At 38.4% G+C, this 18,334-nt stretch overlaps 1 protein-coding gene across 2 annotated transcripts in view; it reads right to left on the bottom strand.

The window, feature by feature from the left end:
* Positions 1-661: 661 nt before the first annotated feature.
* Positions 662-18,334, bottom strand: part of LOC126412774 (UHRF1-binding protein 1) — a 443,324-nt gene continuing 425,651 nt past the window's right edge. For both annotated transcript variants that reach the window (XM_050082538.1, XM_050082539.1), the window contains one exon: positions 662-4,571. In XM_050082538.1, the coding sequence (XP_049938495.1) occupies positions 4,443-4,571 (129 nt within the window). In that variant the 3' untranslated portion in view covers positions 662-4,442. The remainder of the gene's footprint in view (positions 4,572-18,334) is intronic.

Genomic DNA, 18,334 nt, shown 5'->3' with positions numbered 1-18,334 from the left:
AATCACCACGAGTTTGTTTTCAAATAAATCTGTCAGAATGCAAAGTTCTTGGTTTCTGGACTGAAATGAGACAGACAGGTCTCATCACCATTAACAATCTGGTCAAGATAGGCATTTCTATACATGTGACAGTACTTACCAGCAAAGATTGAGAAATATTAGGGGGAAAAATGTGTTACTCGTCTAATATCACATATCTGGCAAGCATGATTTCATTTTCACTTGGTTCTACAAATAATCTCTTTGGCTCTAGTTTCATCATGTATACTTGTTTGTCCATTGTTGGAGATGGCACATCAGTTTTTCAAATTTCTTTTGTTCCCTACTGTATTATTTACGCTTCCTTTAGCTGATGGTAAATTTCTGCAACTTTCGAGCATCAAAAAATCATATCTGACCTTTAAGCCAGTGGGACTTTGTATTACTCAGTTAATTTTAAACAATCAAAGAATATATGCTAACAACATATTTTGACTGACGCTCACAAAACACTGAGACAACATGTTGGACACCATGAGCCAGAAGCCCGACACCAACCTATGGAGTGGGAATGTGCAGTAGAACATTACTTCCTTAATTTACCTTTGAATATAAGACTGGGATTCAGCAAGGTATTAAAAGAGACTTGAATGGAAAAAAAGTACTTTTTTTTTAGTTTTTTGCAACATTCTCAATATATAACTTGATACATTTTGTATACATACAGGTATATGACACATACACACAAGGAAGTATAAAATTTTGGTGGATGTCTTAGGAAATAAATTTAAAACTTCAGTAATACAACAAAGGATGCAAAGCGAGAAGTTCATAGGCCAAGATACAAGTATTTCTTAAAATGTATGTTATCCAAAAATTGCACCTGTTATAGTATGTGTATTCTAAAACAATGAGCTAACAAGGCTTAAGGAATTCCTCAGTTTCAATGCTATGATTTACGAATCTTGGGTCTTCTAAAGCCATACTGTCTAAATGTCTCTCACAAGTAGTTCAGAATAATTATACCAACTGCTCTTTATATGTCAGTTTTACATAGTAATGCTTGCCTCATTGTATCAAGCACAATTCGCAAGTCTGTCCATGATTACTGCAAAGATTATGTGCAGAGACACTTCTTTAATATATCTGACTTCTATTATATGGATATGAGTCAAGCAAACAAAACTTAAATTCAATTTGTATTTAAAAAAAAATAAATAAATAAATAAAAATTACAGCATAAGCTACAAACTTCAATCATAAAGCAGGCATGTATATTGGTATTTTTATTAATTTATCTTCTGTGCATTAAACTGTTGTTACAACTGCTTTATACGTTGACACTGGGTAAATAGTAATATCTGTCAGGCAAGAAAAAATGAACAAGAAATAATGGGAGGAGGAAACTTCAGGCAAAGGATTAACAGACTTGAAACAAAAGAATTCTATGCAGTCTCATAAATTAAGAATATTATGAAAACTCTTAATGAAAACGTAATTCTGCATTTAGCAATACAATTTATGATGTGCAATTAGATGTCTGTTTAATGAAGTCTACACAAATATGTGACAACCAATAAATATAAAATATTTAGAATTGCTGTTTCCCATTCAAAATTTTGTTACAGAAGGGTACCACACTATTTCCTCATATTCTAACTGATCTGTAATATCAAAGATAAATACAGCTTCTGCCTTATTTGTGATTAACCAAAATACTTTGTGTACACTACCCAAATTTTGGTTTGTAAATAATGTTTCACTATTATGGTCAGTTATGGAAAATGTTGCACAGTGATTATTGCGTGCAGATTTTTCTCATGCATTATTATGTGGTTTGTCTTCATGAAAGAAACGTTGAAACTTAAAAGCTGGAACCACATTGTCAGCAGACAAAATTGCTGATGATATGAAGTTGTGCTTACCAAAATTACAAGTTGTAATGGAGTTTAGAGCAGACATGAAAAAAAAAAAAAAAAATTTGACACAACCTGCACTTTACTGATATAAAAATTGCCCAATATAAGAACATTGTAAAATAAGGTAGAGAAGGTGCAATAAATGAAAACAGAATATAAAAAAGAAAGTGCAGGAGAAAATAAAGATAATAAGTCACTTACAATTCTTTGTGGACTCCCTGCTTTTTATTCTCAATTCTGAGACTTATCCCCAATTTTCTTACTTTTTACAATTTTCTTTAGCATCTTCAAGCACTACTGGAGGAACCTCTGACACAGGAATGGTGAAATTATCCTAGTATTTTACATCACTGCTACAAACTAGAAGCAGAATCAGTCCCTGTATGTTTAGTACCCATTAAAAACATCATGTAAACTGTGTTGTGGAATATAATTATGTGCATAAGTATAGGGTACTATTCATCAAATAGAAGACATGTTACCCAGAAGACACACATTTAGAATAGGATAATAAACTGCCTGCTGCTCAGTGCCTCTTATTTCATGAGTTATGATCTATCCTCATGTACACACCATGAAATGATCCTGCCAGTAGAATCAGAAAAATTTGATCTCATATGGGCTTACTGACAATTATTCTTCCCATGAAAGATTCCCACATGTAACAGAGAAGAAAAACAGGAGGGAAGGGTAGTGGTGCCTGAAGTACCCTCCACCACACGCTACATGCACCATATGGAAGCTTGTGGGGTATAGATGTAATGCAGCTACAAAAGTAAAGGACTGTGGACTTTCCACAGCTGTAGATTTTTAACACAGTCATAACATGATACAAATTGCCATTTGTCAAGTGTGTGCTTATCAATAATAAATTAGGAATTTTGTTAACTGCAGCTTCAAATATAATTTGCACTTTGATATGTTCCGGAGAATTATGTTATGGTGGAGACTTAAAATCCTTTTTCCAGGCTAATCTTCTAGTTGTTTCAAATCTTTCTCTCAGTATCTTGGAAACATTCTTTATTGTAATAATGTGGACATAAGAAGTGACTCATTTGTTATATAAATGAAGAGTGAAAGAATGTGGAAGACTTGGCAAAAACATTACATAGCGCGACAATGCTTTTTCAACTCTTTGGCATTGAAACCCAGACCAGGTCTAGAAACATCTTTTAATAATCAAACATTTACTGAAAAATATGTACTAATACTGTCTTGCATAAAATAAATGTTAAAAATGAAGCAGAAATGAAGTGAGAAAATTGAAATTACTGAGGTGTAGTTAAAGAATTGGACAGGATGAACAAAAATACAAAACAATTTAATGAGTGAGACATGTAAGCAACATAATATAGGTAACAATAATATCACATAAATTGAAGGAAATAAAAAAGGAGGGTGGATAAAGATCATAAGGAAGACAAAGTGTCAGAAAACATGCCTAAACATACTTTCATTTTGTTTAAAATGTTGCATACTCTTTCAAGACAATTAGGTACATTTCACTTATGATTTTTAAGGTCATGGAGGTGTGTCTAGCAATGTTTCATAACAGTGATACTAAAAACAGCACAATGATTATAAATATGAGGACCATGATAAAGCTAATTCATTCAGTTTACATTCTAACTGAATGAAACTTCAACAGTTCAACTTGTGGGATATTGCACTGTTGGCACAAAGTCATGTGCTGTTTGGGACATGATAATGCAGAGCACATTAGAATGAGCACCTTAATACCACAACCTACATACTAAAATATTATCATGTCTGCACACGCTGGAACAACAATAATGAATGAATTTTAATGATGAAATTGACAAAAATAGATATGTACACTGAATGTAATCAACAAATTATAACTTTACGAAGCACACAGCTTCTACTAATATCACATTTGGGAAACTTCACATCTTGTTAATATTTTAATACATAATTGTTTCTTAAGTCCTACTAATGAACACAATTCCTTACTATATCACTACTAATGGCAAAAAACCAGTAATGACAATAAGGAGGAAAGTAAAGGCAAGCATAAAGGCACCATTGTAACAGAAATATGTTAAAATTGTGATAAGTTATTACTGACCAAAAATAAAAATAAATGCATATCTTCTTTTAAAAAAAGTACACAAAATATCAACTCTATCATTGTATTCAAGCACAGTGGACTTAAGTAAAATTAGTTTTACAAATTGCAATATGTGTGTACTATATGTTATTTAAGAAAAAGGAAAGATATGTAACAAGGAACTGTGGAACATAACACCTGCGGATGGTTAAAAAAATATATCTGTATAACTCTCCATGAACATGTCTCCATCTTGCACACATGTATAAACAACACAACCTATTTCTCTGCATACATACTGACTAGCACTTAATAACTTTTTTTTATCAATGGAACAGTCAATTTCCAGGAAAATATAATCTGCTGAATCTTTTAAGGAGAAGAAACTAAACTGTTAACAAATTACGAGTGATACTGCCTTCACTGAAAAGCTGCGAGTGGCACATTTATTCACAGCATTCAAAGCACTTGTGCTATCTCTTGGTTCTTGGTGGCTGATCAAGCTGTTCCTGCATTCCACGTAACCTGTCAATGAGTGTGCGTTTCTCTTCAAGCAAACGTGCTACATCATCCTGAGCAGTCATCAAGCAAGTTCGAAGAATCTGGAAAGACACGATGACCACTCTACATTAACGAATATGTACGAAACATTACAAAAACAACAGCTTATACTTTTCAAATACATTCAATTACACAACACAGAAAAGTAGTAATTCATTTTTCAAACATATTTAATGAGTGGCAACTTGATATTTGAAGTGTTACAAATACTGAGTGTAAACATTCATGTCTTTCCCGCCTGAACGATGTCAGATAGACATTAATAAAATTTTATACCAATGTCCAATGTATTTATGTTAGATTTATTTCCAAACATTCACAAAATTTTGTTTGATTTCTGTTTCATGTGGAATTTACGACTAACACTCCTTTGTTGATGTGACTCTTTAAATGACAGTTAGTGCCTGCGAGAAGATGGGATCTGCATTGTGAAGGGATTCAATGCACTTTATCACAATAATTAAAACATAACTGATATCAAACGCTTTGCAGCTGAGCCTGTAACTGACATAATGAAAATGTTTAGTATGCATCAGGCCAATTTCTTGTAGGTGGGCACCACAGTCTGGATAAATTGTATTTATGTATTTATGGTACATGTGGCACTATCATGAACAGTTGTACATAGGTGGCTTGTGATTTTTATTTGATGAGGATTATGTATCCACATTAGTTACAAGTGCACTTGAAAATGAGTCATGATTGAAATTAGTAGTATTTAATAAAGTACACTTTTAAGTTGCAGCCTGGTGGAACAAAACATTTCTTCATATCCTTTAGGAGTTAGTTAATGGCTGACATCGAAATACCCTCAGACTTCAAGAAGAATATAATAATTCCAATCCCAAAGAAAGCAGGTGTTGACAGATGTGAAAATTACTGAACTATCAGCTTAATAAGTCACAGCTGCAAAATACTAACACGAATTCTTTACAGACGAATGGAAAAACTAGTAGAAGCCAACCTCGGGGAAGATCAGTTTGGATTCCGTAGAAACACTGGAACACGTGAGGCAATACTGACCTTACGACTTATCTTAGAAGAAAGATTAAGGAAAGGCAAACCTACGTTTCTAGCATTTGTAGACTTAGAGAAAGCTTTTGACAATGTTGACTGGAATACTCTCTTTCAAATTCTAAAGGTGGCAGGGGTAAAATACAGGGAGCGAAAGGCTATTTACAATTTGTACAGAAACCAGATGGCAGTTATAAGAGTCGAGGGACATGAAAGGGAAGCAGTGGTTGGGAAGGGAGTAAGACAGGGTTGTAGCCTGTCCCCGATGTTGTTCAATCTGTATATTGAGCAAGCAGTAAGGGAAACAAAAGAAAAATTCGGTGTGGGTATTAAAATTCATGGAGAAGAAATAAAAACTTTGAGGTTCGCCGATGACATTGTAATTCTGTCAGAGACAGCAAAGGAATTGGAAGAGCAGTTGAATGGAATGGACAGTGTCTTGAAAGGAGGATATAAGATGAACATCAACAAAAGCAAAACAAGGATAATGGAATGTTGTCTAATTAAGTCGGGTGATGCTGAGGGAATTATATTAGGAAATGAGGCACTTAAAGTAGTAAAGGAGTTTCGCTATTTGGGGAGCAAAATAACTGATGATGGTCGAAGTAGAGAGGATACAAAATGTAGGCTGGCAATGGCAAGGAAAGCGTTTCTGAAGAAGAGAAATTTGTTAACATCCAGTATTGATTTAAGTGTCAGGAAGTCATTTCTGAAAGTATTCGTATGGAGTGTAGCCATGTATGGAAGTGAAACATGGACGATAAATAGTTTGGACAAGAAGAGAATAGAAGCTTTCGAAATGTGGTGCTACAGAAGAATGCTGAAGATTAGATGGGTAGCTCACATAACTAATGAGGAGGTATTGACTAGGATTGGGGAGGAGAGAAGTTTGTGGCACAACTTGACCAGAAGAAGGGATCGGTTGGTAGGACAGGTTCTGAGGCATCAAGGGATCACCAATTTAGTATTGGAGGGCAGCGTGGAGGGTAAAAATCGTAGAGGGAGACCAAGAGATGAATACACTAAGCAGATTCAGAAGGATGTAGGTTGCAGTAGGTACTGGGAGATGAAAAAGCTTGCACAGGATAGAGTAGCATGGAGAGCTGCATCAAACCAGTCTCAGGACTGAAGACCACAACAACAACAACAACAACAGAAATATTGGAACACGTGAGAAATTTGGAGTACGTATTAAAATCCATGGAGAAGAAACAAAAACTTTGAGGTTCGCCGATGACATTGTAACTCTGTCAGAAACAGCACAGGACTTGGAAGAGCAGTTGAACGGAATGGACAGTGTCTTGAAAGGAGGATATAGGAGGATATAAGATGAACATCAACAAAAGCAAAACGAGGATAATGGAATGCAGTCAAATTAAGTTGGGTGATGCTGAGAGAATTTGTTAACATCGAGTACGGATTTAAGTGTCAGGAAGTCGTTTCTGAAAGTATTTGTATGGAGTGTAGCCATGTATGGAAGTGAAACATGGACGATAAATAGTTTGGACAAGAAGAGAATAGAAACTTTCGAAATGTTCTACAGAAGAATGCTGAAGATTAGATGGGTAGATCACATAACTAATCAGGAGGTATTGAATAGAATTGGGGAGAAGAGTAGTTTGTGGCACAACTTGACAAGAAGAAGGGACCGGTTGGTAGGACATGTTCTGAGGCATCAAGGGATCACAAATTTAGCAATGGAGGGCAGTGTGAAGGGTGAAAATTGTAGAGGGAGACCAAGAGATGAATACACTAAGCAGATTCAGAAGGATGTAGGTTGCAGTAAGTACTGGGAGATGAAGAAGCTCGCACACGATAGAGTAGCCTGGAGAGCTGCATCAAACCAGTCTCAGGACTGAAGACCACAACAACAACAACAACAACAACATGATTAATACTCTTCCTTTCTAGTGTCAACTGAGATTATTCCATTAAAAACACTGAAAAAGAGTTGGGAGTAGGAACCATGTAAAAAAAATTACATGCCTATCAGCAGATTATCATTAGTATGGAATGTCAATGTCATATCTTGGTCCATTCGAGTAATAAAAGGAGAGTTAATATCAATCATTTCATTCTGAACATAAAACAGTATAGAGTGTGCCCAATACAGGAGACGGTGGAATATTTATTATGATTATCGGGTGATGCTGAGGGAATTAGATTAGGAAATGAGGCACTTAAAGTAGTAAAGGAGTTTTGCTACTTGGGGAGCAAAATAACTGATGATGGTCGAAGTAGAGAGGATATAAAATGTAGGCTGCCAATGGCAAGGAAAGCGTTTCTGAAGAAGAGAAATTTGTTAACATCCAGTACTGATTTAAGTGTCAGGAAGTCATTTCTGAAAGTATTCGTATGGAGTGTAGCCATGTATGGAAGTGAAACATGGACGATAAATAGTTTGGACAAGAAGAGAATAGAAGCTTTCGAAATGTGGTGCTACAGAAGAATGCTGAAGATTAGATGGGTAGATCACATAACTAATGAGGAAGTATTGAATAGGATTGGGGAGAAGAGAAGTTTGTGGCACAACTTGACTAGAAGAAGGGATCGGTTGGTAGGACATGTTCTGAGGCATCAAGGGATCACCAATTTAGTATTGGAGGGCAGCGTGGAGGGTAAAAATCGTAGAGGGAGACCAAGAGATGAATACACTAAGCAGATTCAGAAGGATGTAGGTTGCAGTAGGTACTGGGAGATGAAAAAGCTTGCATGGAGAGCTGCATCAAACCAGTCTCAGGACTGAAGACCACAACAACAACATCCTCCCTTTTCAAGATACTGAATCATTGAGTACATTCCCTAAATTTCTTAATTTGACACTTGGTGTACTTTGCTGGCAATATCTCTAATACTGTAATATTTGAGTTTCTCTTGGAGGATACTGTGACCCGCACAATCAAATGCTTTCAACTAGTTCAATTTGTGAATTGAAAAATGGCATGTTCTGTAGCCAACCACATGACCTTCCACTTGATTTGTTATCTTTGGTGAAAGAAGAAGTAACCATAATTTGCTCAAGGCAGAAACTTTTGGATACATGTTTGTCATTAGTCATTTGTTCGGATCTTCCATATTGGCATTAGTTGGGCAAAAGTGAACTGTATAAGGGGTATTGTCTACATAATAGTGTGTGCCATCTTTACTGTTATTAGACACATCACTACAACCAACAGTGAAGATGGGAGGTACATTTAGTGTCCCTACAAGTTATAAAAAGTTATGTAACAGTTATTATGTTTAGAAGGCCATAACAAGCACACAATGCATGACCGCATTGACAAGGCCATTAGAATCAACTCTTGTGGACTGATGAATCTCGATCTGGTTGGGCAGTGTTTTTCAATTGTCAAAGATATGCAAAACGATTTGGTTCTCATTAGGGTACAACATTGTCTTGGTATGCAACATAACAGCAATTCCTGTTTCTGTTCAGTGTCATTCTGTAGCCACTCAAGTTCTGTGCTTTTATGTCTGTTAAATAACGTCACAATGAAAGCAAAAGTGACACTAAGATTTCAAATACGTTTGTAGTGACTGTTTCTAGAGTAGCAGTGTTGCAACAATATCAAGAACAAATGACTGTTTAATGACAGCAGAACTAATCACAGGGGAAGTACCATCAAGTTTGTCTGCAGACCATGTCACACTTACTGGAACAGCAACAACTACAGCCCTCAAATCATGCCTCAGACTGCCACCATTTTCTGCTTTCAAGGAAGATATGGATGGCTGGAAAATCTGTCAGAGTCTCATCATTTCAAGGCAAGTGGAATTATTGAAACTACTCGTTGCTTTTGCGTGTTCAGATTTATGAATTAATTTGCACACAGTCCCCTGTCAGGCTCCTGTAGCCTGGCTTAAGAAGAAATTTGTGCTCTGATGTCTGCAGTCTGTTCAAAGTTACTTTTGGAGAGAGGCTAAGGAGGAAGGCCTGAAGCTGCAACAACCGCCTGCAGCTGCTCGGCCCTGACCTCCACCATCAAAAGACTTCTTGCTTGCTTCAGGAGGCTTGCTGTCCTGTGGGTTCATTCGTTGGGCACCGAATTATATTCATCTGTTACATTTGTAGTGTCAACATTTCCTGTTATAAGTAATGTTTTTTGTGTAATATTTTAACCATGTCAGAGGCAAATTTGTCTATTCCTATTCAGCGGAAATTTTCTACTTTGCTTTGTTGGTAGGGGACTACAGTACAAGGTCAGTTCAGAGAAATGGTTTGTGCATTTCTTATTGACACCATCAACAATTGTTCTTGATAATGCTCCTAATCATTCTTTTGTTGTTGCAGAAATGCCTATCATAGCAAGGTAAAAGGAGGAGATGATGGTCTTCAGTTATAGGAAATGATCAAATCATTAAACAGTGGCAGTGACAATATCTCTTCAGCATCTGTGATAGCAATGAGAGGAATCTCAGTAGAGCTTTTAAATTTCATCACAAATATTTTTAAGTACAAGCACAGAAAAACTATATTTTCATAGATGTTGACTACTAATAAGAAGGCTGCTATCAGTAGCCAAGTCCAAATAAAGTTTATCACCAACACTCAGTTCTTAGCACACAAAAGGAATCCCTCATACTGTTTGCATTATGACTTTTGCAATACTGAGGTAGTGTATTTTGTATCACTACTCTTCATTCTTCCAAAATGATAAGTCTCCTCATCTCACATAACTAGCATATTTTTTCTGTTATGTTACAAATATGAGAGGTGTCCCTATCTTAAATATATATAAATTGTTGACATTGTATAATGCTTCTGTTACTTTTCTACTTAGCTGCCACATTTTTCCAAGCATTTTTGCTAATGCAACAAGTTTTTCCAACCCAGTGCTGTGCCAGATTGAATCCTGTGCTCATAACCAGCTGTTTACTGTTTTGATCATAACCAGCTGTTTACTGTTCATATGATTTCATCATTGGTGTTGAAGTGCTCACCTCCAAGATGACCTTAGTAGTAGGGGAACATGTGAAAATCACTCTTGGGGCAAGATCTAGTGAATATGGAGGATGTGAGAACACTTCCTAGTTGACACTTTGGAGCTCTGCCAGGGTCATTCGAGTGGTATGAGGCCCAGCATTGTCATGAAGAAAGAGAACTTTGTGAGAGAAAAGCTCAGGATGGTTTCTTTTGATGGCAGCTCACACATTCCTCAAGACGTTATAGTACCTCTCTGCATATGTTGTTGTGTTGCGAGAGAGGTAGTGAACAAGCAAAACTCCCTAACAGTCCCAAAATATGGCTGCCACAACTCTCCCTGCTGAATAAGTGACCTCTGCCTTTTTTGGGGCACTTTCTCCAGGTTTCTTCCAAATCATTCCCCAACATTTTTTGTCTCATGAGTCAAATGATGAACGCAGGTCTCATCCCCTGTGACAAGCCGTTTGAAGAACAGATCTCTCCCTCTCTCTCTATCTATCTCTATCTCTATCTCCCCCCCCCACCTCTCTCTCCCCCACTGTGTGTATGTGTGTGTGTGTGTGTGTGTGTGTGTGCGCGCGTGTGCGTGTGTGGGGAGGGGAGGGGGGGGGGGGGGGGCGCACATGTGCACGCATGTGTGTGATGCATTTCCAAAAATATTCTGGCCAAATCCATCTGTTAGTGATTGTGGACATCACTCAGCAAATGTCACACCTGTCTTGCACAGTCTTTGCAGTAATGAAGATGGCCATCAGGATCTTTGTGATGGATGAACATCCAATTGCAGCCTGAGGAAGTAGCTCCATTACGATGTTGACAATGGTAATTTGACAATCTCCCTCCACAATATTGTGAATTGCAATAACAGCATGATCTCATGTCACTATAGTGCGTGTCCATGTGCACTGTTCGTCATGCACGTCTTCATACCCTTCCACAAACTGCACATGCCAACATCAAACCATTTGAATGCTCATACAGCCTTCCCCATAGGCATAGGTTAACTCCTGAAATGGTACAATGGAAATTTGCTTTGCTGGGAAAAAATATATGACAGAGTGCAGATCACAAGTGAACAAACTTTATAGTGGTAACTCCACATTAGCTGGGAGCATACTGCAACATACTGCGCCATAAGCCGGTGCCAGCATTGTCAACACTTAATAGTTGAACTCTCCAGCCCTGACACATCTTAGGCATAGTTTCTTCTGCAGAGAAATAAAATGCAGAAATTTACTTATGGGATGACCCACATATGCGGAAAGTTTGATCTGAAAATATAATAATAGGTGAACTATAAATGCAGAACTCTGTTTCTCACAATGAAACTAAAAGGATGAGTGCTGACTTTTTGATGTAGAAAGTGTCACAACTATCTCAAATTATCTTGTGTTACATGGTTCCAGTTTGGAGCCAATGAAAATATGATTTATTCTTAAGATTTAGTTTGCATAATGTGTTCATCTAAACTCAATAATAAAAATGTTTCCCACATGCTGAATATTCAGTAATATCAGCAGAAAAGAATATTTGGAAATTTTGTGTATATCATCTAAAAAATTTTCTGCCCCAGATTAGACTAAAAGAAAAATAATGTGTAGCTACCCCTGAAGACATTGATGCCAGTTAATTTGTGTGTTTTAAATGCAGTGTGTAGCAACTGTGCTCTGAACCTCAACATGCTCCTACTGAAGTGCCAATCATAAAGTAACTTTGAACAGAAAATAGTTATTTTAATATACAGATGCTTGCTGTTGCTGCTCAATGGAAATTAATGCTTCACAGTCATGTGCCCCTTGGATTATGGATTTAGAAGATCTCAGGAGACATAGTCATTTCAGATGTCCAAATTCTACTTGCTAATGTTGAAATGCAGATTCACTCATCAGAGACATAAACATCCACCTGGCACTCGAGACTGAGTTTAACCTAGGTGGTAAAATTGTCTAATTCTATATTGCTGAAGTCTTCACAATTGCTCAAGTCTATAAAGTTTTTGCTACAACTCAGAATGCAACAAGTTGAGAAATTTTTATAGCTTAAATGTGAGAAGTACCTCACGCTTTGTAAAGCATAAAATCAGATCAAAATATAGTATGGCAATGTCATCAAGTTCTTTTCATTCAGCCCACAGTACTTGATGGAGTGGAAAATTGATAGCATCAGTGAGGTCAAAAATGCCTGTCAAGAGCCTGCGTATTTTCTTATACCGTCAACAGGAGCCATAATATCCTTACTGTAACATATGGTGTTTTAGTTATTAAAATCACTCTGCTAGCATATCTTAAACAGACCTGTCCGCACAGTTATCACAATTAAGATGATGCTCATGCTTACATGGAACAAGCCTGTGACACTTCAAAAGATACTTGTGTGCTGGTTCACCAATAAAAGTACTCATATGTAAATTGCTTCGCCCAACTTGCAACGAAGACGCCTGTTGAAATATAGTAATCAATCGATTCTTGCTACAAGTTCAAGATATAAAAGCTGCTGAATATGAGAAGGTTCCACAATATACACTCCTGGAAATTGAAATAAGAACACCGTGAATTCATTGTCCCAGGAAGGGGAAACTTTATTGACACATTCCTGGGGTCAGATACATCACATGATCACACTGACAGAACCACAGGCACATAGACACAGGCAACAGAGCATGCACAATGTTGGCACTAGTACAGTGTATATCCACCTTTCGCAGCAATGCAGGCTGCTATTCTCCCATGGAGACGATCGTAGAGATGCTGGATGTAGTCCTGTGGAATGGCTTGCCATGCCATTTCCACCTGGCGCCTCAGTTGGACCAGCGTTCGTGCTGGACGTGCAGACCGCGTGAGACGACGCTTCATCCAGTCCCAAACATGCTCAATGGGGGACAGATCTGGAGATCTTGCTGGCCAGGGTAGTTGACTTACACCTTCTAGAGCATGTTGGGTGGCACGGGATACATGCGGACGTGCATTGTCCTGTTGGAACAGCAAGTTCCCTTGCCGGTCTAGGAATGGTAGAACGATGGGTTCGATGACGGTTTGGATGTACTGTGCACTATTCAGTGTCCCCTCGACGATCACCAGTGGTGTACGGCCAGTGTAGGAGATCGCTCCCCACACCATGATGTCGGGTGTTGGCCCTGTGTGCCTCGGTCGTATGCAGTCCTGATTGTGGCGCTCACCTGCACGGCGCCAAACACGCATACGACCATCATTGGCACCAAGGCAGAAGCGACTCTCATCGCTGAAGACGACACGTCTCCATTCGTCCCTCCATTCACGCCTGTCGCGACACCACTGGAGGCGGGCTGCACGATGTTGGAGCGTGAGAGGAAGACGGCCTAACGGTGTGCGGGACCGTAGCCCAGCTTCATGGAGACGGTTGCGAATGGTCCTCGCCGATACCCCAGGAGCAACAGTGTCCCTAATTTGCTGGGAAGTGGCGGTGCGGTCCCCTACGGCACTGCGTAGGATCCTACGGTCTTGGCGTGCATCCGTGCGTCGCTGCGGTCCGGTCCCAGGTCGACGGGCATGTGCACCTTCCGCCGACCACTGGCGACAACATCGATGTACTGTGGAGACCTCACGCCCCAAGTGTTGAGCAATTCAGCGGTACGTCCACCCGGTCTCCCGCATGCCCACTATACGCCCTCGCTCAAAGTCTGTCAACTGCACATACGGTTCACATCCACGCTGTCGCGGCATGCTACCAGTGTTAAAGATTGCGATGGAGCTCCGTATGCCACGGCAAACTGGCTGACACTGACGGCGGCGGTGCACAAATGCTGCGCAGCTAGCGCCATTCGACGGCCAACACCGCGGTTCCTGGTGTGTCCGCTGTGCCGTGCGTGTGATCATTGCTTGTACAGCCCTCTCGCAGTGTCCGGAGCAAGTATGGTGGGTCTGACACACCGGCGTCAATGTGTTCTTTTTTCCATTTCCAGGAGTGTAATTGCCCTCGTAGTACCTTCTTCTACAGTTGTTAATATTTTTACTTTTACTACCTTTGGATTAAAAGCCAGGGATTTACTACTATGCCATACTTTATACCTTTTGATATGGACTTGTTTCACCTTTCTTACTGGATCTTTGTTGTGCAAACACCTTCATGGGATATATCGACATGAAATCTTCAACCTAACCTTGCTCTTGCCTGCCATGGCCAACTTCTTTTGTATTGAAGAAGGTTTGTGAGCAGAACTAGGTCACCTCCAGGAACAAAAGAGAATAACACCTATCTCCTCTACAGGGTGTATACGCGGACAAGGAAAAAAAATTCCTTGATTTCTCCCAGATTTCCCGGTTAAAAATATACTTTCTCCCGGGTGAAAACAGGCTTTTTCCCTGTTAACTGACAATATATTTTCTCTCGGAACTGTATAATTTATAAGTTCTTTGAATGATTATGGTTTTATATATGGGCGTAGAATTTCCCAGTGCTTTATAAAACTAAATGCAGAAGAAAAATGCATTTTGGAAAGATCTTTGATGTGCAGCAACATGTACGCTGAATATTTTCGTATTACGAAAGTATAAATTCGAATTCCACCAAATACCGCATGCTACTTTCCGAAGCATTGAAATAGAGATTGTGATGTGCTTTTGTAAGCCAGTCACAGCTCATGTCACGTGATCTTGCCAGTCGATGACAACTAATATGCAGAGCATAGGACACGACACGTGATGTAGTCAGCCAACAGCAGCACCATTTAAGTAGCACGAACACACATACAGGAAAAGTTAATAGTTTACATCAATATACACAGTGTTGCTACAAGAAAAGCAGAACTTTTACGTATAATATTGGTCTCTAAGGTTAATAAGCTGCAAGACAAGCTAAGTTTTCGCATATAATGTTGATATTTTTTGCGTGTGTTACACTTTACGAATGTGCCAGTGAAATTTTTAATAATGACATAAATGTCTGATCTTCAGGGTTCGAAATTCTTCTAAATGGCTTGTCATCACAGAGTTGATTTTTAAATGAGGGTGAAACGCTCTGTGATTTAAGAACATGGTACATTCCCACACATAGTTCAACTTACGTAAAAGCATATTTACTTTGAAAGTAACGTTTTTCAAACCTTCATTAGCAATATTTTCCCGCACCCTGTTAGAAATAGGTTCGTTTCAGCAGTTGCCAGGGAGAGCAGATAACAGGCAATACATAGGAAGCCAATATGTACATACGTGTAAAATACTGAAAGATCATACATTGTCTTATAAGAAACAAGACATCAGAGGATAGTCCAAGAGCATCGGAATTTCGTGAACCATACTAAAATGTGCACATTTAAAGTGCACATTCATATGTCCAGATTCCCAATGAAGTAGACCTCGACCTGATATTAAGCTTTTCAGTGTGGTTTTCAGGATGTAAATTTTCTTGGAGCACCAGTACTGTATTATATCATGTTTGGTTTTTTATTAGGGCATAATGTCATACGTGCTAGAACATGAAAACGTGCACCTGAAATGCATTGAACAGTTGAAACTAGCCATTACTGTGGAATTAAACATTTTGTTTCAAATACATTGACTGACTTTTACAAACTTTTTCTGCAGAGGCAAATTCCTTTAGAAAACAGACAAAAATAACTTCATTTTCTGCAAGGCGATTAATGCTTGACTGTCAGAAAGGAGGAAATAAAATCAAATCTGAAACTAATAACATATTTTAGCCTTCCGTACTTATGTGAAGGTATTTTAATTCACTTGATAGCTCCCGGCCACATATATCCATTTTGTTTTCATTTGATGTGAGAATAAACGAAGGGGAAACAGGAAAATCACTAAATGTAAACACGGGTCACGTGGAGACTACCCACTACAACTCAGACTGCTCTGCACATCAGCCCCGGATCTACAATATTTGCTAACTGGGCCAATACCAAAAAAAAATCGAATTTTCAAAAATATGTTCATCTTGTTGTGCACAAGCCGGCCGTTGTGGCCGTGTGGTTCTAGGTGCTTCAGTCCGGAACCGCGCTGCTGCTACAGTCGCAGGTTCGAGTCCTACCTCGGGGATGGATGTATGTGATGTTCTTAGGTTAGTTAGGTTTAAGTAGTTCTAAGTCTAGGGGACTGATGACCTCAGGTGTTAAGTCCCATAGTGCTCAGAGCCATTTGAACCATTTTTTCGTTGCACATATCTTTCTGAGACGTCTGAAGCATAAAACATATGTGTTCGAGGAAATGTAAGACGTTATTTGGTCTTAAGTGTGCCAAAGTGCAGTGCCACACCTCTTCATACAGCATTCCTCTATCACATGTCACTATTTCGCTCTGTGCAATTGAAACGTTTATATTTTGTAATGGATGCCACCAAACTATATTCAGGATAGTGGAAATTTAAATGCCCTGTGGTGCCTCTCCTGCTCCCAGTTGGCCGGTTTGACAGCCTGCCCCCCTTTTTTTTTATATATATATATATATATATATATATATATATATATATATATATATATATATATATATATATATAAAAAAATGGAATTAATAGCGGATGGAATTATTTGCAATCGGGAGAACAAGAACTCTTCAGAAAATTTGCACTCTTTATTGCCTATTAGCTAAAATTTGCTGTTTTCTGTACATAAAATTAAATATAGGATACATAAAACCAATAAAGACAGGAGACAAGCAAGAAAGTACTCATTTTTTCAATCCTTAACTCCTAGCATTTTTTTTTCTCTCTAATCGTACTACAGCTTTACATGGTGTGCCTCCCTTTCTGCGAAAGAATCTATTACCTCATCAAAGTTCGTCAACCGTTTTGCTACATGAACAATCAAAATGTCGTTATCTAATACTGAAAAAGCTGTTAACACAAATAATATACAAGACTGGTGTGGTTTCTCGATGTGATTACTTCTATTTTTTCAGTGTCTGCTAGATAAAACAAAATAGGCCTTTCTAATATTGCAGCAGTTTTGTAACACACACCAAATAAACGAGACTGTTTTGGCACAGATGGTCATTTTTATAACACAACAGAATATAATTCACGAAGTACCAATATCAAATGTCTATTAGGCCTACTACAAGCAAAAAGCTTTATGGTAGGAAACAGTTTCACATTTCATTAATACGCACCAGTTTCTCAAGCACGAGACCGAAAAGTATTACGAAATTTTTATATAAATTTGGAATCGCCTTATTCTTCCATAATTTGTGTGATGTTCCCGTTTCTTCTCATTCCTCGTTCTAACAAAAATCTTGTCATCACCAATTCTGTAGCTATTCCTGCCACAATCACCGGTTTAGTTATCCCGCAGTTATTCTCTGGTTAGGCTTTTTTACATATTTGTACAACACGTTTTCTGCGTTACTTCCAGAATAGAACTTAAGCGGCTGCTAGCCGGGAATTGTACAACTGGTCCTTACTAGCGTAGCGATCTGACCAAAAATTCTCTGTCAAATTTTGTTTTCTTGAATATATCCAGAAGATCATACGTAATCTTTCACACCTATTATTCTGGTAGTCTGTATCTATGGATCTAGCTGCTTGCTGTGACTGCTTGCACCGCCAACAGCCACATTCCTGTAGCCAGAAGCAGAAGAATCTACTACTCAAACAGGAATTGAGTAGCTTGTCTATGCATTCAAAAAAAGAATGAAGGAAGCAATGGTGACTGCTTCCCCAATAAGAGACCCTTGTACATTTTCATTGACTTACTATATAATTGTGATATAAAACATTATACAGATGTTGTCATCAGTCGTTACTAGACTGTCATCACTTCTGGTGGTCATCACTAACTGCCACACCACACTTGCTGCCAGCATCAGTACAGCAAGTACCACCTGCACTCGGCAGCGCTAAGGATCTTCTACAACCCGTTACAGAACTTGACCTAACTCTTATCTACAC

This window comes from Schistocerca serialis, chromosome 7 (genome assembly GCF_023864345.2).
Source record: "Schistocerca serialis cubense isolate TAMUIC-IGC-003099 chromosome 7, iqSchSeri2.2, whole genome shotgun sequence".
Taxonomy (NCBI): domain Eukaryota; kingdom Metazoa; phylum Arthropoda; class Insecta; order Orthoptera; family Acrididae; genus Schistocerca; species Schistocerca serialis.
The sequence above is the reverse complement of the archived record's forward strand: the minus strand, read 5'-3'. Positions and strand labels throughout refer to the sequence as shown.